The sequence below is a fragment of the Simochromis diagramma genome, unplaced genomic scaffold (assembly GCF_900408965.1).
Source record: "Simochromis diagramma unplaced genomic scaffold, fSimDia1.1 OVJJ01000355.1, whole genome shotgun sequence".
Taxonomy (NCBI): Eukaryota; Metazoa; Chordata; class Actinopteri; order Cichliformes; family Cichlidae; genus Simochromis; species Simochromis diagramma.
In genome coordinates, this window is record NW_024387174.1 from 220,567 (window position 1) to 244,514 (window position 23,948).

At 39.6% G+C, this 23,948-nt stretch overlaps 2 protein-coding genes across 2 annotated transcripts; both read left to right on the forward strand.

The window, feature by feature from the left end:
* The first annotated feature begins 245 nt into the window (after positions 1–245).
* LOC120744872 (tripartite motif-containing protein 16-like) lies at positions 246–2,531 on the forward strand. The gene is made up of 2 exons (XM_040049464.1): positions 246–257; positions 729–2,531. Exons 1-2 carry the CDS (start codon positions 246–248, stop codon positions 2,424–2,426), a joined length of 1,710 nt encoding a protein of 569 aa, XP_039905398.1. The 3' UTR covers positions 2,427–2,531.
* Positions 2,532–18,484: 15,953 nt separating this feature from the next.
* Positions 18,485–22,593, forward strand: LOC120744873 (tripartite motif-containing protein 16-like). The gene is made up of 2 exons (XM_040049465.1): positions 18,485–18,505; positions 20,768–22,593. The coding sequence occupies exons 1-2, from the start codon at positions 18,485–18,487 to the stop codon at positions 22,466–22,468; spliced, it is 1,722 nt and encodes a 573-aa protein (XP_039905399.1). The 3' UTR covers positions 22,469–22,593.
* Positions 22,594–23,948: the final 1,355 nt, after the last annotated feature.

The window sequence follows — 23,948 nt, forward strand, 5'->3', positions numbered from 1 at the left end:
TTAGCAGAGTGCTTCTAGTTCCCACTGACCCATGTGGACAGTGACTGTGGAGAGCTGCCCTGGCAAACTGAAAAAGGGAAATAAAATTTAAAAAGCCAAACAGGATTTCCGTAAAGACCATCTTGGAATCAGTAATCAAAGATGGATCACAAACTTATAGAAAATCAAATTTAAATATTTGTTACTATTTAATGATCATAATCTCATTTGAACATAGGTTTGATTTAGTGGAGTCAGTTGTTCCCATGCATCATTCTGTAAGTGTGAGAATGAACTAAGATTAGAAAATGTCAAAATATAAAGTGTCATTTATTTTTATTCATCACAGCATCCTAAACTTTGCTGAACTTTTTGAAATATAAAAGGAACTCGATGAGTGTTGACTGTCATAACTGAAGAAAAGTTAAACTGGGCTGACCCAGTTAAAACTAATTTTAACAGTTTAAACCAGTTAAACCAGGTTGCCTGGGTCAGACTTGTTACTGCATGTTGTAACCAAACATACCACACCCTGCATCATGTGATTGGCTCTTGGTCGCTCTGTAAGAATATTTCTTTAGTGCCTCCCTTCACAGATGTGTCTGTATCAGGATGGGTCTAAACAACATGGTGTAAATGCAGTTGCTGGTGAGCCTCATTTCCTGTAGGAGGTGAACAAGAGCAGAGATCTGTTTCCCTTCAGAGCACAGAGGTTGTTTCTGTTCAGAGGAAGTGAAACTGTCTGACAGTCACTGAGAGACGGTGAAACGGCACAGCACATGAATCAAATGGATCAAACAAAATTCTGCTGTTCAGTCTGTTTGGATCTACTGAAGGATCCGGTGGCTATTCCCTGTGGACACAGCTACTGCATGAACTGTATTAAAAGCTTCTGGGATGAAGAGGAAAAGAAGAAAATCTACAGCTGCCCTCAGTGCAGACAGACTTTCACAGCGAGGCCTGTCCTGGTGAAAAACACCATGTTAGCAGATTTAGTGGAGGAGCTGAAGAAGACTGGACTCCAAGCTGCTCCTGCTGATCGCTGCTATGCTGGACCTGAAGATGTGGCCTGTGATTTCTGCACTGGAAGAAAAATGAAAGCCTTCAAGTCCTGTCTGGTGTGTTTGGTCTCTTACTGTGAGAAACACCTTCAGCCTCATTTTATATCCTCTGCATTTGAAACACACAAGCTGGTGGAGCCCTCCAAGAAGCTCCAGGAGAACATCTGCTCTCGTCATGATGAGGTGATGAAGATGTTCTGCCGTACTGATCAGCAGAGTATCTGTTATCTCTGCTCTGTGGATGAACATAAAGGCCACGACACAGTCTCAGCTGCAGCAGAAAGGACTGAGAGGCAGAGAGAGCTGGAGGTGAGTCGACAAAACATCCAGCAGAGAATCCAGGACAGAGAGAAAGATGTGAAGCTGCTTCAACAGGAGGTGGAGGCCATCAATCAGTCTGCTGATCAAACAGTGGAGCACAGTGAGAAGATCTTCACTGAGCTGATCCATCTCATCCAGAAAAGAAGCTCTGATGTGAAGCAGCAGATCAGATCCCAGCAGGAAACTGAAGTGAGTCGAGTCAAAGAGCTTGAGGAGAAGCTGGAGCAGGAGATCACTGAGCTGAAGAGGAAAGATGCTGAGCTGAAGCAGCTCTCACACACAGAGGATCACATCCAGTTTCTACACAACTACCCCTCACTGTCAGCACTCAGTGAGTCTACAGACTCATCCAGCATCAATATCCGTCCTCTGAGCTACTTTGAGGATGTGACAGCAGCTGTGTCAGAGGTCAGAGATAAACTACAGGACATTCTGAGAGAGGAACGGACAAACATCTCACTGACAGTCACTGAAGTGGATGTTTTACTGTCAGATCCACCAGAGCCAAAGACCAGAGCTGGATTCTTAAAATATTCATGTGAAATCACACTGGATCCAAACACAGCAAACACATGGCTGTTATTATCAGAGGGGAACAGAAAAGTAACAATAATGATTCAACAACAGTCTTATTCTGATCATCCAGACAGATTCACTGACAGGTCTCAGGTTCTGAGTAGAGAGAGTCTGACTGGACGTTGTTACTGGGAGGTGGAGTGGAGAGGGGAAGGAGGTTATGTAGCAGTCGCTTACAAGAATATCAGCAGAAAAGGAAGGGGTAATGAACGTTGGCTTGGACATAATGACAAATCTTGGTCATTAGAGTGTTACAACAACAGTTATACATTTTGGTACAACAACATTGAAACTCCTGTCTCAGGTCCTCATTCCTCCAGAGTAGGAGTGTACCTGGATCACAGAGCAGGTATTTTGTCCTTCTACAGCGTCTCTGAAACCATGACTCTCCTCCACAGAGTCCAGACCACATTCACTCAGCCGCTCTATGCTGGACTTTGGCTTTACTATGATTATGAAGCCACAGCTGAGTTGATTAAGCTCAAATAGACTGAAGTCTTTCATATTGTGGGTTTAAATCTGTGTTTTAGTTTCATTTTATTTTCTCTCCATCATTTCTGCACAGAAATCAGCTGTCAGTCAAACATTATGGGTGGTACCTCCACATCTTCTAGTTGTTCTCTTGATGTTTCTGAGTTTTTAAAGGAGATCTTTCCTGTGACTGTTTATGGAGGCTATCACTGCTCATCATCATTTTCATTTACTAAAATATTTCTCCACATGAAAATGCAAACTTCTCTATCCTCTAAATGTTTCTGGAATATTTGTATTGAAAAATGTCGACATTTCTCTTTATGAGTATGGCAGACCATGTGTGTGTGTTTGTGTTTGTTTTTGTCAAAATCATCAAACAAATGAGGAAAAACTGTGATTTTAATGAATGAATTCATATATTGTGTTGATGTTTTATTGTGTGAATAAACTGGAAGGTTTGACTATAAATCAAACTTTGAACAAAGTCTTTTCTTCTGTCTTCATTCCAGGATCTCACTCAAATCTGATGCAGAAAATATGAAACCAATCTGAGAGAATAACTGAAGCAGTTTTCCTCCTGAAGCATCACAAAGTTCAGAGTTCATGTTTAGAGCAGAAGATTCAGCAGTCGCTCTGTGACCTTTCAACTTTCTTCACTAAAACAGCTTCATTACAGAGAAACAAGTCACATTTTCTTCATGTTCTTAAGTCCTTTAAAATGTTTGTAATGGTCCTTGAATGCAGCATCAGTGTCGCAGGTTTAAAAGGTCACTTTCTGTTGTGTTGAAAGATTTCCTTCAGATATGGTCTTTAATCAGTAAAGCCAGTGATACAGCAGTGTCATTAGCTGTGTTATTGGCACCAGGCTGTGTTTATGTATGTGTTTAATTCTGTCTGAGGATGTCTTCAGCATGAAATGATCATTTGCTCAGCTGCTGTGTCTCAAACGACTCCTACAGTCTTTGCTTATGTGACCAACTTTTAAACAACCAAAACAAATTCCCCTTTCCTTGATAAAAGTCAACTTATCCCGATGCATTTTAGCTTTAAACTGCTTACAATTCTCTAGTAAATGATTGCTGTGTGAACAAAACAAACAACTATGCAGAACAGTGGAATTTGTTCTGCTTCCAGTTGATTGAGTTTTGAGGTATGATTACTTGTGATTCAGATGCAGAATTTGTACCAGAGTAATCTCTTTCTGCCGGAACAAATGTATCAGCACAAGGCGCTTCTTGTACGTGCCCTCTTTCAAAATAAGAGTTCATTCCATCAGAACGCTCAGAGCTACAAGCTGAGTTTATTTTTAAGACAGGAAGCTTTGCCTTAGTTGCTGCCAACTCTGTTTCCAAGGATAATTTCTCCTTTTCTTTTCTCAGTTTTTCCTCTTGCGCTTCAATAGAATGTTTTTCTTTAATGCAGCGAGTCGCTCCATGAGCGCTGCCTTGTCAGCCGCAGCTTTAATGCGTGCGGAAGATGTTGATGAAATTCGACTTTGCTGTGACAATGTTTTCGAAGGTGGCTTTACACTTGAGATATTAGAGACACTGTCTTCAGGATTTATTTCATCCAAACTTTCAACAGCTTGATCATTAAGAGCAGTATTGCTTTGTTCAGTATACGGCTCGCCTGCTTCCTGCAGCCAAACCTTTACTTTGTCCATAAAAACAGAGAATGCTGTCACCTTAGACTGAAAATGTGCGCTTTGCCTTTTCACTTCATCTTCTGGCAGTGGCAAACTTAAAAAGGATTCTTGCAAAGCGTTTGCATCTTGATAGCATTTAATAAACTTCCCAAATTCAGAAGACACTTCCTTAACGTTCTCATGTGAGGTCATTAAAGCTGAAGTTTTCCCCATGTACTTAGATGCTTGCTTACACATTGAACTCCGCTTTTCTTGGCATGTCTTTATATACAAATCCAAACCTTTTGGCGTAAATTTGATGCTTCTTTTCTCTGCTTGCATCTGAGTGTCATCCTCTTGTTGACTCTCTTGTTTACTCTTAATATCCGACATTTTTATTGTCCTCTTGGATTATTTCAAACATTATGAAGATGCACAGCACACTGAGAATCCATAGCATAAAGCGCAAACATGATTGCAGTGAACAAACATTTCCACAGAGGGCGTTGGCATGTTTCAATTAGTGATCCTATTATGCACAAATTTAGTACATCAAAACTCAGTTCATCAGTCTTTGTAGTGAAATAATGTCTTTAAACTCCAATAGCTTCACCGTTTTCCTTTACGGCTTAAACAATATTGTCACTCACCAGCTTTGATGAACGAGTGACATGTTGATCCAGGCTTCAACATCAAATCCGTCTGGAGTACTTACAGACGATCCAGTAACTTTTATTCGAGTTCGACGGTGATCCTTGAAATCCATATATCCAACATATCCATTAATGAAGGATTATTCCTTTGTCCACGGGCAGGTTTTTTACTTTTTGTAGTGGCAATTCCTTTTGTTTGACAAACCAAACATCCCACAATTAAAAGTCCACAAGCCACTGCTGCACTGAGATAATATTTCGTATGCAGGCAACAGAAGTCCACTGTCCAAACTTTAAAGTTGCATTTTTATGGTTTATTTTATCCACTTTGGCAAGCAATAACAAGATCCATTTTTAGTTACGTCCTGCTGCTTCTCCTGCTCTAGTAAAAAACCATAGGCTCACCCCAGTGCATGCTGGTCCTATACCAGTCTCTTTATTTATAGAAACAAAATGGCCCTACAGCTTTTACTGACTAATTTAACAAGGTAACATCAAACAAACAAAACATTGAAACAAATATTAACCTACAAATAAACTTGTAAATAAACCCGAAAATATAAGTAAACTAACAACAAACTTTAACTAATTTCAAAATAATAAAAAATAAGAACAAATAGCTCCAACAGAAGTTATTGCTGCAGACTGAAGGTTCTGTAAACTACTCAGTCATAGAATGATTACGATATTGAACTAAAACAAATGCCTGAATCCTAAATTATGGATATCCTATTGTGGTGATCTAAAATGTAACACTAAATGTGATTAAAACACTAAAACTCTGGACTCCGGGGCTGAACGACCGCGGGGATCACCAGCCCGAGGAAAACACAAAATACACATGACTCCGTGAGAAAGACAATTCATTCTTGAATGAAGACGTTGATCAGACACATTTAAAATGTAGCCAATTGTGTTTATTATTAAATTATTAAGGAAATAGAAAAGGGGGGAGGGGTGGGGGGTAAAGAAGAGGGTAAAGGAAAGGGATAGAAAGGAGGAAAGAGAGGAGAGAGAACCCCAACTATGCCCTCTGAGCAAGCACTGGGTGCGACAGTGGATAGGAACAACTCCCTTTAAAGGAAGAAACCTATGACAGAACCAGGCTCTAGAGGGGCCAGTCAACTGTCGGGACTGGTTGGGGGGTGAGGGTGAAAGAGAGAAGGGGGGGGGGGGCAGGTGTTAGGAGTTAAGGTGAAAATTACGATGCAACGGTGGAGGAGGAAGACAGGGTGACATCAGCAGAAGGAAAAGTAGAAAACGTAGAAAAAGCAGGAGTGCTCTTTCTCCAGAAGAAGCGGAAGCGTTTTTTCTTCTTCTCCGTGATCTTTTCCACGAGCACTCTTTTCTCTAGGATGAGGGTTCGTAACTCATCAATTGTTTGTGTGTTTTCCTTCTCAAGTTTCCTGCATGTTGTCTCCACTTCTTCTAATTTGGCTTGTTTTTCTTCGAGCCTTTCTTTCAGTTCTTTACATTTGGCCTCCTGCATAAGCTTTGCCTCGTGCATCTCTGTATAACTGTGTTGTAATTTGTTGTGTGCGTCTTGTAGCTGCTGACTTCTCTCGAGTTCTTGAAGTGTACACTGCAGGTCTTTGGTTGTTTTCTCTACTTGCTGCTTTAACATCTGCACCTCAGTGTTTTTGCACTTCAAGTTCTTGGAAAGTTTCTCCAGTTCTGTGTTTTTTCTCAGCATGTCACTGAGCTTACTCTGCATCTCTGAGCATTGTTTTTGCACTTTTTTCTTTTCCCCCTCCAGCTCAGTTGTTTTGGAGTTCAGTTTGTTATAACGGTCTTGCAGTTGTTGGTTTTTCCTCTCAAAGTCCTGGAGAATTTGTTTATCTTCTTTCTGCTTTATTTCCCATTGTTCTTTGTCTTGTAGGAAATCCTTATTTCTTTGCACTGTTTTATCAAGCTTTATTTTCAGCGCGGTGTAGTTTTCCTCCACGCCTTCAAGCTTGGAGTCCGTTTCTTTCTGTTTAATTTCTAGTTGCTTTTTTTCTTGAAGCAACTCTTTATTTTTGTTCAGTGTTTTATCAAGCTTCGCCTGCAGTGCTTTGTACTTTCCCTCCATGCCTTGCAGTTTGCGCTGCTTTATGTCCATTTGTTCTTTTTCTTGGAGGAGTTCTTGATTTCTTCGCAGAGCTTCTTCAAGCTTTATTTGCAAGGCTTCCTTGTGTTTCTCGCTGTCCTGAAGCTTGCAATCCATATCTTCCTTTTTCATGGTCTGTTGCGCTTTCTTTCGAAGAAACTCAACCCTTCCTTTCAGCACTTTTTCATTTATCTCAGTGCCTTGGAGTTTTATGACCAGTTGTTTCTTCTCTTGGAGGAGTTCTTGATTTTTTTGCAGAGCTTCATCCAGCTTTACTTGCAGCTCCTGAATCTTTTTTTCCCTCTCTTTCTCGTTTTTCTTCTGTTGGAGGATTTCTTCTGTTGGTTTTTCTTGTACTTTATTGAGCTTTGCTTGGAGCTCAAAGATCCTTCCCCGCATGTCTAGGAGTTCCATTTCTTTCTCCTTTATAATATCTTCCTTATCGAGAAGCTGTCTGAACAGTTTATCTGCTTCAGCGGTCCTTCTCTCACAGTGCTCTCTCAGTAAGATAATCTCCGTTCGTTGTTTAAAAAAACTTTCCCAGATGTAATTGGTGTACTCTGGCTGGGGCGGGTGTCGCGTATTGTGATTGTTCATGAGATTTTCCTCATGCATTTCTTCCAAGCACATCTTCTGCAGTTGAGTATCGTCTTCTCGATTGCAAAGAGGAGCGCTGGGCTTTACGTTTTCTCTTTTTTTCTGCTTTCTTGGAGACATGTTGGAATCTGTTAACAGTGACTCTGAAAAGGATCCAAAAAGGGCTTCTCTGGCGAACGTTCGTTTGAATGCTGCAAACATAAATGCTGCGAATAACGGACTAAAAGTTCTTGCGTCTCACCCCTATTTATAGGTTTTAGGATCAAAGGATCGAAGGATCACAGTGGTGGTAAGATTCTAAATGTGTGTGACATCACAGTTCCGTAAGCCAATGAGGTTGTCACATGACATTTGTGAGAGGGCATTCCTTACTTGGACAAATTATCAATAAGCTTTCAATACCAGTAACAATGGTGACAGTATAATTGACAATTATGTGTCCAGTATGTTGGCTGATTTGCTTTTACTTTTTGCATATGAAAATAAAAGCTGGGCTGATTTTAACACCATTACAAGAAGTGTTGTTAATTATTCTTTTTGAATCCTAATCAGGTTACCACAAATTGTTTTTTAATTTAGTAGAACTTGAAATGTTTGTCAGTGGATAAACAATTCATAATGCAACGTCAGAAACATCAAGTTATTCTTAGTACTGCATACTTGCAATACATAAGTTGTCCTAACAGTCATGTAGGGCATCCGTAGTTCAGGGGGTCGGGAAGCTCATCTTGTAACTGGATGTAATATTAGCAGACGGTGGGTTTGATGTTGCAGAATCTATGGAGTTGTACCATGCTGAATTGAAGAGCCCAACTTTCACCAAAGGAAAGAACTAACTGGCCCCTAGATTGCCCAATCAAATCTCTTAATGCCACCAGCCCTCCCCTACCTTCACTGTGTGCTCAGCTTGTAGAAAAGAGTTGAGTGTGGAAGAAATGGCAAAAATGTTTTTTACTTTTTGTAGTGGCAATTCCTTTTGTTTGACAAACCAAACATCCCACAATTAAAAGTCCACAAGCCACTGCTGCACTGAGATAATATTTCGTACGCAGGCAACAGAAGTCCACTGTCCAAACTTTAAAGTTGCGTTTTTATGGTTTATTTTATCCAGTTTGGCAAGCAATAACAAGATCCATTTTTAGTTACGTCCTGCTGCTTCTCCTGCTCTAGTAAAAAACCATAGGCTCACCCCCAGTGCATGCTGGTCCTATACCAGTCTCTTTATTTATAGAAACAAAATGGCCCTACAGCTTTTACTGACTAATTTAACAAGGTAACATCAAACAAACAAAACATTGAAACAAATATTAACCTACAAATAAACTTGTAAATACACCCGAAAATATAAGTAAACTAACAACAAACTTGAACTAATTTCAAAATAATAAAAAATAAGAACAAATAGCTCCAACAGAAGTTATTGCTGCAGACTGAAGGTTCTGTAAACTACTCAGTCATAGAATGATTACGATATTGAACTAAAACAAATGCCTGAATCCTAAATTATGGATATCCTATTGTGGTGATCTAAAATGTAACACTAAATGTGATTAAAACACTAAAACTCTGGACTCCGGGGCTGAACGACCGCGGGGATCACCAGCCCGAGGAAAACACAAAATACACATGACTCCGTGAGAAAGACAATTCATTCTTGAATGAAGACGTTGATCAGACACATTTAAAATGTAGCCAATTGTGTTTATTATTAAATTATTAAGGAAATAGAAAAGGGGGGAGGGGTGGGGGGTAAAGAAGAGGGTAAAGGAAAGGGATAGAAAGGAGGAAAGAGAGGAGAGAGAACCCCAACTATGCCCTCTGAGCAAGCACTGGGTGCGACAGTGGATAGGAACAACTCCCTTTAAAGGAAGAAACCTATGACAGAACCAGGCTCTAGAGGGGCCAGTCAACTGTCGGGACTGGTTGGGGGGTGAGGGTGAAAGAGAGAAGGGGGGGGGGGGCAGGTGTTAGGAGTTAAGGTGAAAATTACGATGCAACGGTGGAGGAGGAAGACAGGGTGACATCAGCAGAAGGAAAAGTAGAAAACGTAGAAAAAGCAGGAGTGCTCTTTCTCCAGAAGAAGCGGAAGCGTTTTTTCTTCTTCTCCGTGATCTTTTCCACGAGCACTCTTTTCTCTAGGATGAGGGTTCGTAACTCATCAATTGTTTGTGTGTTTTCCTTCTCAAGTTTCCTGCATGTTGTCTCCACTTCTTCTAATTTGGCTTGTTTTTCTTCGAGCCTTTCTTTCAGTTCTTTACATTTGGCCTCCTGCATAAGCTTTGCCTCGTGCATCTCTGTATAACTGTGTTGTAATTTGTTGTGTGCGTCTTGTAGCTGCTGACTTCTCTCGAGTTCTTGAAGTGTACACTGCAGGTCTTTGGTTGTTTTCTCTACTTGCTGCTTTAACATCTGCACCTCAGTGTTTTTGCACTTCAAGTTCTTGGAAAGTTTCTCCAGTTCTGTGTTTTTTCTCAGCATGTCACTGAGCTTACTCTGCATCTCTGAGCATTGTTTTTGCACTTTTTTCTTTTCCCCCTCCAGCTCAGTTGTTTTGGAGTTCAGTTTGTTATAACGGTCTTGCAGTTGTTGGTTTTTCCTCTCAAAGTCCTGGAGAATTTGTTTATCTTCTTTCTGCTTTATTTCCCATTGTTCTTTGTCTTGTAGGAAATCCTTATTTCTTTGCACTGTTTTATCAAGCTTTATTTTCAGCGCGGTGTAGTTTTCCTCCACGCCTTCAAGCTTGGAGTCCGTTTCTTTCTGTTTAATTTCTAGTTGCTTTTTTTCTTGAAGCAACTCTTTATTTTTGTTCAGTGTTTTATCAAGCTTCGCCTGCAGTGCTTTGTACTTTCCCTCCATGCCTTGCAGTTTGCGCTGCTTTATGTCCATTTGTTCTTTTTCTTGGAGGAGTTCTTGATTTCTTCGCAGAGCTTCTTCAAGCTTTATTTGCAAGGCTTCCTTGTGTTTCTCGCTGTCCTGAAGCTTGCAATCCATATCTTCCTTTTTCATGGTCTGTTGCGCTTTCTTTCGAAGAAACTCAACCCTTCCTTTCAGCACTTTTTCATTTATCTCAGTGCCTTGGAGTTTTATGACCAGTTGTTTCTTCTCTTGGAGGAGTTCTTGATTTTTTTGCAGAGCTTCATCCAGCTTTACTTGCAGCTCCTGAATCTTTTTTTCCCTCTCTTTCTCGTTTTTCTTCTGTTGGAGGATTTCTTCTGTTGGTTTTTCTTGTACTTTATTGAGCTTTGCTTGGAGCTCAAAGATCCTTCCCCGCATGTCTAGGAGTTCCATTTCTTTCTCCTTTATAATATCTTCCTTATCGAGAAGCTGTCTGAACAGTTTATCTGCTTCAGCGGTCCTTCTCTCACAGTGCTCTCTCAGTAAGATAATCTCCGTTCGTTGTTTAAAAAAACTTTCCCAGATGTAATTGGTGTACTCTGGCTGGGGCGGGTGTCGCGTATTGTGATTGTTCATGAGATTTTCCTCATGCATTTCTTCCGAGCACATCTTCTGCAGTTGAGTATCGTCTTCTCGATTGCAAAGAGGAGCGCTGGGCTTTACGTTTTCTCTTTTTTTCTGCTTTCTTGGAGACATGTTGGAATCTGTTAACAGTGACTCTGAAAAGGATCCAAAAAGGGCTTCTCTGGCGAACGTTCGTTTGAATGCTGCAAACATAAATGCTGCGAATAACGGACTAAAAGTTCTTGCGTCTCACCCCTATTTATAGGTTTTAGGATCAAAGGATCGAAGGATCACAGTGGTGGTAAGATTCTAAATGTGTGTGACATCACAGTTCCGTAAGCCAATGAGGTTGTCACATGACATTTGTGAGAGGGCATTCCTTACTTGGACAAATTATCAATAAGCTTTCAATACCAGTAACAATGGTGACAGTATAATTGACAATTATGTGTCCAGTATGTTGGCTGATTTGCTTTTACTTTTTGCATATGAAAATAAAAGCTGGGCTGATTTTAACACCATTACAAGAAGTGTTGTTAATTATTCTTTTTGAATCCTAATCAGGTTACCACAAATTGTTTTTTAATTTAGTAGAACTTGAAATGTTTGTCAGTGGGTAAACAATTCATAATGCAACGTCAGAAACATCAAGTTATTCTTAGTACTGCATACTTGCAATACATAAGTTGTCCTAACAGTCATGTAGGGCATCCGTAGTTCAGGGGGTCGGGAAGCTCATCTTGTAACTGGATGTAATATTAGCAGACGGTGGGTTTGATGTTGCAGAATCTATGGAGTTGTACCATGCTGAATTGAAGAGCCCAACTTTCACCAAAGGAAAGAACTAACTGGCCCCTAGATTGCCCAATCAAATCTCTTAATGCCACCAGCCCTCCCCTACCTTCACTGTGTGCTCAGCTTGTAGAAAAGAGTTGAGTGTGGAAGAAATGGCAAAAATGTGGGGGCTGAAAAGCTAAGAGAGAAAAAGAAATTATATATAAATCAACATGTCAAATTAATGGACATGTTAGTTATTGGAGTTCTGGCTGCATTTTATATATCTATATTGTGTCCTTTTTATAATAAATAATAAAAATAACATTATTTATCCTCACTGTATGAACATTGTTGGAGTCCTTGAAGTCTCGTCATGTTGAAGTTACTCATGTGATGTGATGTTGTTATAATGATCCAGCTGGTGTGCAGCCATCATATTAGAGTTCTCTTTCTTCTTCTGATTTTATACAATTTTTCTGTGATGGTGTCACATTTACAGTGGTCGCAACAATTGCACCTATAGGACCCTGAAAAACTGGTGCACAGACTTCAGTCTAATAAGTGTCACCACTGTAACCACTGCATAATGCAAACCATGACACGAGTTTAGTCTTGGTGTGAAACTCATTTTGGTTCATAGACACCAATCTGACCTTAAGTGGAACAGACCCATAAAACTAATGCGTAATAAATCAATCAAAATTCTCCCATCATCATTCTTTGGTAGGAAGTCATAAATAGGAGTTAAATTCAGACTCGCACAGGCTCACCTCTGCACGACTGGCTTCTCCTGTAACCCTGCATGTTTCTAAGGTTTGTTTTCTTTCTTTTTTTTCTTGTTGTTCTTGTGCTTTTTGTCCTCAGGTGAGGTTTGAAGTGTCTGTGTGGTGCAGCTGGTCTGGTCTGTCCAGGCTGCACCACACAGACACTTCCAATCACCACACATCAAAGTACAAAGCGTATGACGTCATCACATTCTGTGTTAGGAAGTCACATTTAGGAGTTAAATTCATTGTTCATCATACTCAAGAAATCTTTCTGTTATCTTGATTAACTTATCCCAACATTGTCAATCAGACTAAGTGATCACATGATGCTAGTTATCAACTCTATAAGGTAAACCAGGGTTTCCCATTTTAGCTACTAGCCTGTTTACATGAAAGGGGTGGCGTTGGGGGCATCTGACCAATCACATACAGAGCAGCAGAACAGCTGACTTTACAAAGAAAGATAAAACTATAAACATGAAAAGGTTAAACACTTGTATTAATAAAGTTCAAATAGGAACTAAAAGTTCTTTTGCTGAGCTCTGTTGATGTTTACCAGTCTGGGAGAAAATACAAGCATAAATACAAAAATGGGCGTGGATATACTGGGAAAAGCATGTCGAATGATGAGCAGTGATACAGGAGACCAAGAGGAATTGCTCAGATAAGATTAAATGCTTTCATGGACGAGGACATGCTAGGGACAAGCGTTGCAGACAAAGGAAAAAAACAAGATTAATGTTTATAGAGGAATTCAAAATGTTGTGAAATTGTTCTGCAGACAAATGGGAAAAGTCAAAGAATGAAGTTGAATTTAAGAATCTAAACTGATTAGACTACTGATGCTCATCAATGGAAAGATCCTCCCACTATCCATGGCACAGCAGTCCAAAGGGATCTTTCAGGTACTTGTTGTAAAGCAGTTTTCCAGAGAACTGATTGGTAGCTAAGTGGTGATTTCATACTTGTTGATCCGTAATCTCAAACACAACCTGCTCTGAAGCAGCTTTGCTCTACAGTTTAAGTCACTATGGTGATATACTCCAGTAAGAAGTGAGCTACCTTCATAGTACCTCTGTACTCATACCTGTGTGTTTCTTTGGCATTGCTTGTAGATGTGTTTTAAAATGCAGCTGCAGTGCATTTTAAAACCTTAAGGAAGCTGTTATTGATATGGTGTAGATTAGCCAACAGATTTCTTTTTTCTTTTTACCTGATGGACACAATGCAGTGTAGTAGCCCTGCCCCTCGTTATGGTTTGTTCTTCATCATTCACTCACTGTGCGTCGATATGCTGGATGTCTCCACAAACAGTTCTCTGCATGCAGATGCAGTTTTTCTTCATTTGGAGCTTTGTGGGAGCTGAGTTCTGTTTACAGAGATGTTAGTGGTCCTGTATGTGACCTGTCACATTTTATTTATTAAACAGACCACCTTGCAGTGTAGCTTCCACGTTAGCTGAGGTTTGTTTTATTATTTGTTTTTGCTTGTTTTTTATTATTCTTGCTGATGATTTGTATTATCTAAATGTAAGGTTCATTCATATCAGTTTGCTTATTTAATTTAATACAGTTTTTTTTTGCCTTTGTCTTTGTCTCCATAACTGATAGTCTCTTATATCAGATTCTGCTCATAAGGTTACTTTAACATTTGAGGCCACGTTATGATTGGTTTAGGTGGCAGCACAAGCAGCTTCACTTGCATAATTTTTTTTTTTAAAATAACATCTGAAGTAATTTAATGAGGAATGAGTCATCCAGTTCAGCTCTGGTATTATGATAATATAATATGTGCTTCAGTCTTAAACAAGCACAGAATTTAATGAGCTGCTTCTTCCCGACTCCCTGATTTCTGCACAGCTGGATTATTGTACCAAAGAAACTGTTTCTGTAATATTTCTGTGAAATAAAGTAATCCACTAAAACCCAGTGAGTGTTGGTTAGCTAAGATTTGTTTTTGTTCTTGATGGAATCGAAACACTCAGAAACGTCATTAATATTCGCTTGTCCTGCTGCAGACTTTTCTATCCAATCTAACAGTGAGAGCGAGCATGTGGTGCCCCACCCACTGGCTACAGGCCACATATTTCTGCAGATAAAGGCACCACCGTATTTGCCTTTATTCCGATGAAATGTCCTCTAAAGGACGCCCACACAATTGATGAGAAGTCAGAGATCAGATGCCGATATTGTAATTCCATTAGAAAAAAGGCTGCACTTAAGTAGGGAAGATATGTGTAGGGTTTTTAAGGCCATTGCAGTCCCAAATGGAGGCAGATGGGGTATGTGAAGTTCAATATCTGTGGGCTGAGCACCCTGATACCACAACTCAAGAGTTCTGTTTCTGCGTTATCAAAGGTAGCCGGTCAGAATATTCTGGATAATCCTTCATAATTGATCAGAATTTGTCAAATAGACTTAACATGGTGTTAAGTCTGTCACATCGTTTATGAAAGTCAAAGGTTAAAGTGTGATTTTCATCAAGAAGAACTTGAAAAGAGAAACTACATGACTATGACTCGACATTAGGCACAGACAGGAATGCTCAAGCGGTATTAGCTGTTTGAAGGTACATTAGGAAAATGTTGAACGTAATGCACAACAAGCACCTTATTTCCTCCACAGAAGGTTGATAATTAACCTTTAACCTCCGTCACTGTGATGTGTGAATACTTCTGCTACTTTACGAACTATTGTAATCATAAAACACTTTTAAAATCTGTATACTCCAATGATTTAAAAACAATAATACAGCAAACATTTAAAACAAATCTCATGACCAAGGGCGCTGCTGGCTTCAGGACCATGCAATAATCCATGTGTGGTTTGTATTTGTATTATAATACAGTCTGTAAGAAAGCCTTTTGTTATATTATTGAGAATATTGATCAACTAATTGTGATGGTGATGGTGCTCATCCGTCTTTTATCACTCACTGCATTTTAACACAGTTTGCTCACCGTACATTCCAGTTTCTGGTCGCTGAAACCAGTCAGACCTGAGCTCCTGGGGGCCTCCCTCAGGTGAATGTTGTTTTTTAAACTTCGTACCACTTACAAAACTTCCCCAGCAGAACAGTTGGTTTCAGGTTTATTCCTGTAAAGAGTTTGTACATGATAGATAGTTGTTGTTTTTTTAAATATCAGACACATAATCGGGAAAACACAAAAGGGAAACATTTGTCTTCTTTCTTTTTCATTTTCCCAGCACTAGTTTATTACATCACAGCTTAAAACACTGATTCCAGTATTCAACTAGTTATACATCATTTCCATCCCTTCTTCTTACTGTGTTGAGCCATCAGAGATGCTTCATATTTCCATGTTTTACAGGATTGTCTGCCTGGAGTCTGTCGTCATTGTGCTTAAATAGTAGTTTTGACTTATCATGTAAATGTCAGGATAGGCAGCATCTTCTTTACAGTTTTTCTCAGTCGCTTTGGTGCGTTTCTCAGATCAGAATTGAAATTCTCATAACTATTAGTTCAACCTCCACAACACTCAGTCATTTGTGCACATCATAGTAGCAATTTCTCCTCTCTCTGAACAAACTGCAAATGATTTTGGACATGAATCAGTTGCTTCCATACATTTCCCTGCTGCTTTCTGACATTTGCATTTGTTTATGTCATGTCAGTCAAAAGTAATCATACCTATGGATGCTGAATAGTCGTTCCCAATAAAACTAATAGTCATACATCCATTGCTTGAGTCATCACACACAAAATTGTTGAACTAGTTATCACATGCCAAATATTGGCCATCTGTCAAGCAAATCCTATACCTTTCTGTATCATTTTTCTTGGAAATGTCTCCGAAATTGAACAATTGATCTCAGGTGAATTACAGCTGTCACTCATGAGGAGGCTCTACCAAATGGGTGATTTTATGTTTACATGTATTCTACAGTGAACAAGTGACTGTAGCATATTTTTCTTTTGCACAATTCTGTAGGATTACAAACACTTCTACACAATGGAAATGTGAAACGTACGTATTCAGTGTCTCAGTTACTCCCAAGACTCCCATAACATCTACAGTGACTTTACTGCACATTTCAGATGGCTGTACAGGTAGGCCATAGTGCTGTCGTCAGCATTTTCAGGTGTCACCAATTGTTTTTGCAATGGGAAACACTGAAATTATAAACTGTCATAGTGGAAACATGACAATGCCATTTGACTATCTTGTTCATAAAGATGGTGTCAAGACTTTTCATTTTGATGGCACTGACAGTTTCATTGACATGGATACTTGCTTTTGAGGTATGGATAATCAATTCTGTGCATGTGACGTGCTTTTGCAGGCTATCCACTAGGTTTTGCAGTTTGCACTAATTGTTTTGGGAAATGCACTAACTGCTGTGCAAATGTTAATGGTGTTCTGAGGAACGCACCAAAGCGACTGAGAAAAACTGTAACTAGTTCAAGCTGCCAAAATAAATCCAGAATTAAATTTTAATCCTTATAAAAGGCTGAAAATAATTGTTCTGAATCCAAAACAGTTAGATGTAGTTTGTTAATTTCCCTCGTTTTGTTATTACCCTAGAGTAGCTTTGGTGTATCTTTTCTCTCTCAGTTAATATTTATTATAAACCCCAGTGGCGGACTCCCTCAGGTGTCGGTGTGTTGGTGGTTCTTTGTGGGCGTCCGGGTACACACCGGCTCACTCCTTGGCGGCCGCTTATCGGGGCCTGGAACCTGGGGCTCGCTCGGGCCACTTCGGAGGTGGGGTGCCCTCGGCCTCTCGGCCTGGGGCTCGGTCACTCAGGCACAGCTGGCTGCCAGCGGAGCTCACGGGCGCGTCACTGCAACTCGCCCTGGCTTCTGCTCCACGGCTGCTGAGTGAGCCCTCACCTGGGACTCTCCTCAGCTCTTACTGGGACAGTGGCGCGGCTGCCCCTCTGTTGGTCTTCCTTGGTCTCTTGTGTTCTGGGGGCCTCTGGATGTCTGGAGTTTTCATCTCCTCCATACCTGCTTCATACCCTGGAGGACGGGGCTGTGGCTCCCCACACTCCCTAGCAGATCGTTACATGGAGAAACCTTTGGAATGCAAGCATGCTGATCCACACAGGTATGCACACAGGTGTACACACGGGTATTCACAGACGCGGACTACAGCTTTCTTGGCTGCTGCCTCAAAGCACATTGTGCGCTGTCTATCTTGCGTGCTGCACAATATCGTTTATTATTTAGTATCTACTGATATCTACTGCTTAATTAATGGATTAATGAAGTATTCTGAGTTTGATTTACCCATTAAGATTTTAAATGAAACGATAAACAAAGGCCAAGAAAACTGAGTTAAACTCCTGAGTCTACTATATATTTGCACCATGAAGAAATGAATTCTTTGCACCAGTAATAAATAATCAAATATATCAAATTATCATCAATATTTAAATAAATGAACCATCGCACCAAACAAAACAACAATTCAACAGACAGTTCTATAAAACTGTGGATGATTCAAAGTGCTGCTATAACTGCACAACAAAACTGCAGTGAGAAAAGCTTTGGATGTTCAGTTTAGTTATAATGACAGTTAAACAACTAAAATACTCGATTAAGTAGGTGAGAAAAAGTTACATTTACTGGATCAGTTTAAGACCAAAATACATTTGAATGAATTACTGACATGGACACTTTGTGAAAGATAGATGGATGGATGGATGGATGGATGGATGGATGGATGGATGGATGGATAGATAGATAGATAGATAGATAGATAGATAGATAGATAGATAGATAGATAGATAGATAGATAGATAGATAGATAGATAGATAGATAGATAGATAGATAGATAGATAGTTAGTCACGGCGGGGTGCGCCGATGTGTGTGGAAACAGGACCCAAAAGCAGATGATGACGAGGAATTGTAATGATTAACAGAAAAGTGAACCTTTATTGCGATGACGGCAGGGAATGAACCAAGAGACCAAAACAAACAGGCAAAACACTAAGAAACAAAATACTAAATAGTACTGAGACCAAAACCTAAACTATGACTGTGGTGGAGAATAACAAACAAAGACCATGACTAAGACTAATAATACATAACAGACGAAAACTAGAACTATGACTGAGGTGAGGTAAACAGACTAAGACCATGACTATAACTGTGACCCTGGTGAGATAAACAGACGAACCAACAATGGCATGAAGAAAACAAAAGGCTTAAATACAGACATGAGGTGATCAGGGGAAGTGGGGACACATGGGGGAACAGCTGACAGACATAAACCTAATGACAGGACCAGGAGAGGAAAGCTAAATACAATGAACAAAGAACACATGACATAGTCAAAATAAAACAGGAAATACTAAAACTAAACATGACAACACAACTTAACAGACCTAATATGTGAGGAATAAATACAAAACCCCAAAACATAGAAAACCCAGGAACAATAACTGCCTAAACTAAAGGCAGATAGGAAATAACACAAACTAAATCACATAACAAAATGAGACAAATACAAACATGAACTCAGAGCGCTGGGTCAGCAGACCCAGCCTGTGACATAGATAGATAGATAGATAGATAGATAGATAGATAGATAGATAGATAGATAGATAGATAGATAGATAGATAGATAGATAGATAGATAGAATTTTATTTCGAACATGCAAATATATAAAACAAAAACTTAAAAATCATCAAGATTTCATTTAAATATCTTTGTCTACAGAATGCTTGTGCTGGAAAAGGAGTAGGATAAAGTTTACACTTTTCTTGTTCCTACCCCCTTATTTCAAATTTCATTGCTTACAAATCCATATCCAGGATTCAACATTACTTGATCATATATGGTTAACTATGTACAAGTCTAACACATTGAACATACACAAATAAAAACCATTTTCAGCACGTAAACCAGAACAACAACAAACTACATTTTTACATAAACTAATCACCCTGTCTATAACACTCGCTTAATCTCTGAGCTTGTTTAATATCTATGTGACCAGCACCTTAATTAACACTTAAGGTTGGGTTACTCAGGCCTTGATCTATTGAAAAAAAAAAAAAAAAAAAAAAAAAAGATGAGGACACAATGAGACAACTTAGTCACTGAGAGGAAGATTTCCTATATTCATGGAATTTATTATTTTTGAACAATCGTGTGAATTTTTTGTATTGATGTACTTGTCTTGATTTCATCTGTACAGGTGTTCCACACACTAACTCCTCTGACTGTAATGCTCTGATATTTTACATTTGTCCTTACTACTGGCTTGCTGAACACAAGGATTCCTGTCAGGCCATGAGTATTTGGCCTTATTTGGAACAAGTTCTGAATGTTGTGGGGCAAAGATTTATTTGCTGCTTTGTACATTGTTTGCGCAGTTCTGAGGTCAACCAAATCTTTAAATTTGAGAATATTTAATTTGATAAAAAGTGGATTTGATGGTTCTCTTGAAGTAGCTTTATTTGTTATCCTTATTGCTCTTTTTTGCAGAATGTATATTGGATAAGTGTGTGTCTTATACCTGTTTCCCCACACTTCCACACAGTATGTCATGTACGGCAGTATAATAGAACAATAGAGAGTATATAATGATGTTTGATTTATGAGATACTTGACCTTATAGAGAATTGCCAGAGACTTCGATATTTTGCCTTTGGTATGAGTAATGTGGGGAATCCAGGATAGTTTGTGATGTATTATCACAATTACTAAACAGTTCAGGCAAACTTTTACTAAAACCTTGAATTAAACTTGAAAGTTTGCATTTCAAGCACATCTTGATGTTTTCATTGAAAATCCACAGTGACTGTGTACACAGGAAAGACTACAAAATAATGTTTGTTTGTTTGTTTTTGTAAACACTGTGGACCGATCTGCATTTGTTGTTGCTAAATTTAATTATTTGTTACTATTTAATGATCATAATCTCATTTGAACATAGGTTTGATTTAGTGGAGTCAGTTGTTCCCATGCATCATTCTGTAAGTGTGAGAATGAACTAAGATTAGAAAATGTCAAAATATAAAGTGTCATTTATTTTTATTCATCACAGCATCCTAAACTTTGCTGAACTTTTTGAAGATATGAAATGAACTCACTGAGAGTTGACTGTCATAATTCAAGAAAAGTTGGGCTGTCCCAGTTGAAACTACTTTTAAACCAGTTAAACCAGTTTACCTGGGTCAGACAAACATACCACACCCTGCATCATGTGATTGGCTCTTGGTCGCTCTGTAAGAATATTTCTTTAGTGCCTCCCTTCACAGATGTGTCTGTATCAGGATGGGTCTAAACAACATGGTGTAAATGCAGTTGCTGGTGAGCCTCATTTCCTGTAGGAGGTGAACAAGAGCAGAGATCTGTTTCCCTTCAGAGCACAGAGGTAGTTTCTGTTCAGAGGAAGTGAAACTGTCTGACAGTCACTGAGAGACGGAGAAACGGCACAGCACATGAATCAAATGGACCAAACAAAATTCTGCTGTTCAGTCTGTTTGGATCTACTGAAGGATCCGGTGACTATTCCCTGTGGACACAGCTACTGCATGAACTGTATTAAAAGCTTCTGGGATGAAGAGGAAAAGGAGAAAATCTACAGCTGCCCTCAGTGCAGACAGACTTTCACAGCGAGGCCTGTCCTGGTGAAAAACACCATGTTAGCAGATTTAGTGGAGGAGCTGAAGAAGACTGGACTCCAAGCTGCTCCTGCTGATCACTGCTATGCTGGACCTGAAGATGTGGCCTGTGATGTCTGCACTGGGAGAAAAATGAAAGCCTTCAAGTCCTGTTTTGTGTGTTTGGTCTCTTACTGTGAGAAACACCTTCAGCCTCATTATGATGTTGCTCAGTTAAAGAAACACAAGCTGGTGGAGCCCTCCAAGAAGCTCCAGGAGAACATCTATTCTCGTCATGATGAGGTGATGAAGATGTTCTGCCGTACTGATCAGCAGAGTATCTGTTATCTCTGCTCTGTGGATGAACATAAAGGCCACGACACAGTCTCAGCTGCAGCAGAAAGGACTGAGAGGCAGAGAGAGCTGGAGGTGAGTCGACAAAACATCCAGCAGAGAATCCAGGACAGAGAGAAAGATGTGAAGCTGCTTCAACAGGAGGTGGAGGCCATCAATCAGTCTGCTGATCAAACAGTGGAGCACAGTGAGAAGATCTTCACTGAGCTGATCCATCTCATCCAGAAAAGAAGCTCTGATGTGAAGCAGCAGATCAGATCCCAGCAGGAAACTGAAGTGAGTCGAGTCAAAGAGCTTGAGGAGAAGCTGGAGCAGGAGATCACTGAGCTGAAGAGGAAAGATGCTGAGCTGAAGCAGCTCTCACACACAGAGGATCACATCCAGTTTCTACACAACTACCCCTCACTGTCAGCACTCAGTGAGTCTACAGACTCATCCAGCATCAATATCCGTCCTCTGAGCTACTTTGAGGATGTGACAGCAGCTGTGTCAGAGGTCAGAGATAAACTACAGGACATTCTGAGAGAGGAATGGACAAACATCTCACTGACAGTCACTGAAGTGGATGTTTTACTGTCAGATCCACCAGAGCCAAAGACCAGAGATAGATTCTTAAAATATTCATGTGAAATCACACTGGATCCAAACACAGCACACAAAAAGCTGTTATTATCAGAGAGGAACAGAAAAGTAACAGCAGTGTATCAACAACAGTCTTATTCTCATCATCCAGACAGATTCACTGGATGGCGGCAGGTCCTGAGTAGAGAGAGTCTGACTGGTCGTTGTTACTGGGAGGTGGAGTGGAGAGGGGGAGGAGTTTATGTAGCAGTCGCATACAAGAATATCAGCAGAAAAGGAGATGAATGTAGATTAGGATATAATGACAAATCTTGGTCATTACATTGTGACAACAACAGTTATACATTTTTGTACAACAACATCCAAACTCGTGTCTCAGGTCCTCGTTCCTCCAGAGTAGGAGTGTACCTGGATCACAGAGCAGGTATTTTGTCCTTCTACAGCGTCTCTGAAACCATGACTCTCCTCCACAGAGTCCAGACCACATTCACTCAGCCGCTCTATGCTGGACTGATGGTTTACTATAATCTTGATGATTATGGAGCCACTGCTGAGTTGATTAAGCTCAAATAGACTGAAGTCTTTCATATTGTGGGTTTAAATCTGTATTTTAGTTTCATTTTATTTTCTCTCCATCATTTCTGCACAGAGATCAGCTGTCAGTCAAACATTATGGGTGGTACCTCCACATCTTCTAGTTGTTCTCTTGATGTTTCTGAGTTTTTAAAGGAGATCTTTCCTGTGACTGTTTATGGAGGCTATCACTGCTCATCATCATTTTGATTTACTAAAATATTTCTCCACATGAAAATGTAAACTTCTCTATCCTCTAAATGTTTCTGGAATATTTGTATTGAAAAATGTCGACATTTCTCTTCATGAGTATGGCAGACCATGTGTGTTTGTGTTTGTTTTTGTCTAAATCATCAAACAAATGAGGAAAAACTGTGATTTTAATGAATGAATTCATATATTGTGTTGATGTTTTATTGTGTGAATAAACTGGAAGGTTTGACTATAAATCAAACTTTGAACAAAGTCTTTTCTTCTGTCTTCATTCCAGGATCTCACTCAAATCTGATGTAGAAAATATGAAACTAATCTGAGAGAATAACTGAAGCAGTTTTCCTCCTGAAGCATCACAAAGTTCAGAGTTCATGTTTAGAGCAGAAGATTCAGCAGTCGCTCTGTGACCTTTCAACTTTCTTCACTAAAACAGCTTCATTACAGAGAAACAAGTCACATTTTCTTCATGTTCTTAAGTCCTTTCAGATGTTTTTAATGGTCCTTGAATGCAGCATCAGTGTCGCAGGTTTAAAAGGTCACTTTCTGTTGTGTTCAAAGATTTCCTTCAGATATGGTCTTTAATCAGTAAAGCCAGTGATACAGCAGTGTCATTAGCTGTGTTATTGGCACCAGGCTGTGTTTATGTATGTGTTTAATTCTGTCTGAGGATGTCTTCAGCATGAAATGATCATTTGCTCAGCTGCTGTGTCTCATCTCTTATCAGACATTGGTTGGAATGTCATTGGTCATAGCAGATGGCCCCGCCCCTCCCTAAGCCTGGTTCTGCCGGAGGTTTCTTCGTATTAAAAGGGAGTTTTTCCTTCCCACTGTTCCCTAAGTGCTTGCTCATAGGACGTCATATGATTGTTGGGTTTTTTTCGCTGTATGTATTATTGTAGGGTTTGCCTTACAATATAAAGCACCTTGAGGCGACTTTTGTTGTGATTTGACGCTATATAAATAAAGTTTAATTGAATGGATACAGTCAAACTGCACGATGCAAATAAAATGACTAAAATCATCTTTCTTGTGGTTTATTGACTTCAGACCAGCAGACAAAGCCGACAGATTCTAAAGTTGGGGAGAAATCTAGATTGTGTACTAAAAAGTTTTCTTGTTATCAATAGACATTTGGAATGACAGTGTTATGACGTGGACCGAAAACGCAGACAAAGGAGAAAATCAAAGTAAAAAAAAAAAATGTAAAAAAGGTGAACCGTTTCTTTTGGGCTGAAGTCAAAAATGGAAAACAATTAAGGCAAAACGT

What these genes read in the sequence shown, in the direction of transcription:
- LOC120744873 (XM_040049465.1), top strand. Translation starts at nt 18,485, where the DNA reads ATGACTATAACTGTGACCCTG. An exon ending in TGACTATAACTGTGACCCTG is followed by an intron (nt 18,506 to 20,767) that starts GTGAGATAAACA and finishes ACTGTCTGACAG; the next exon opens with TCACTGAGAGACGGAGAAAC.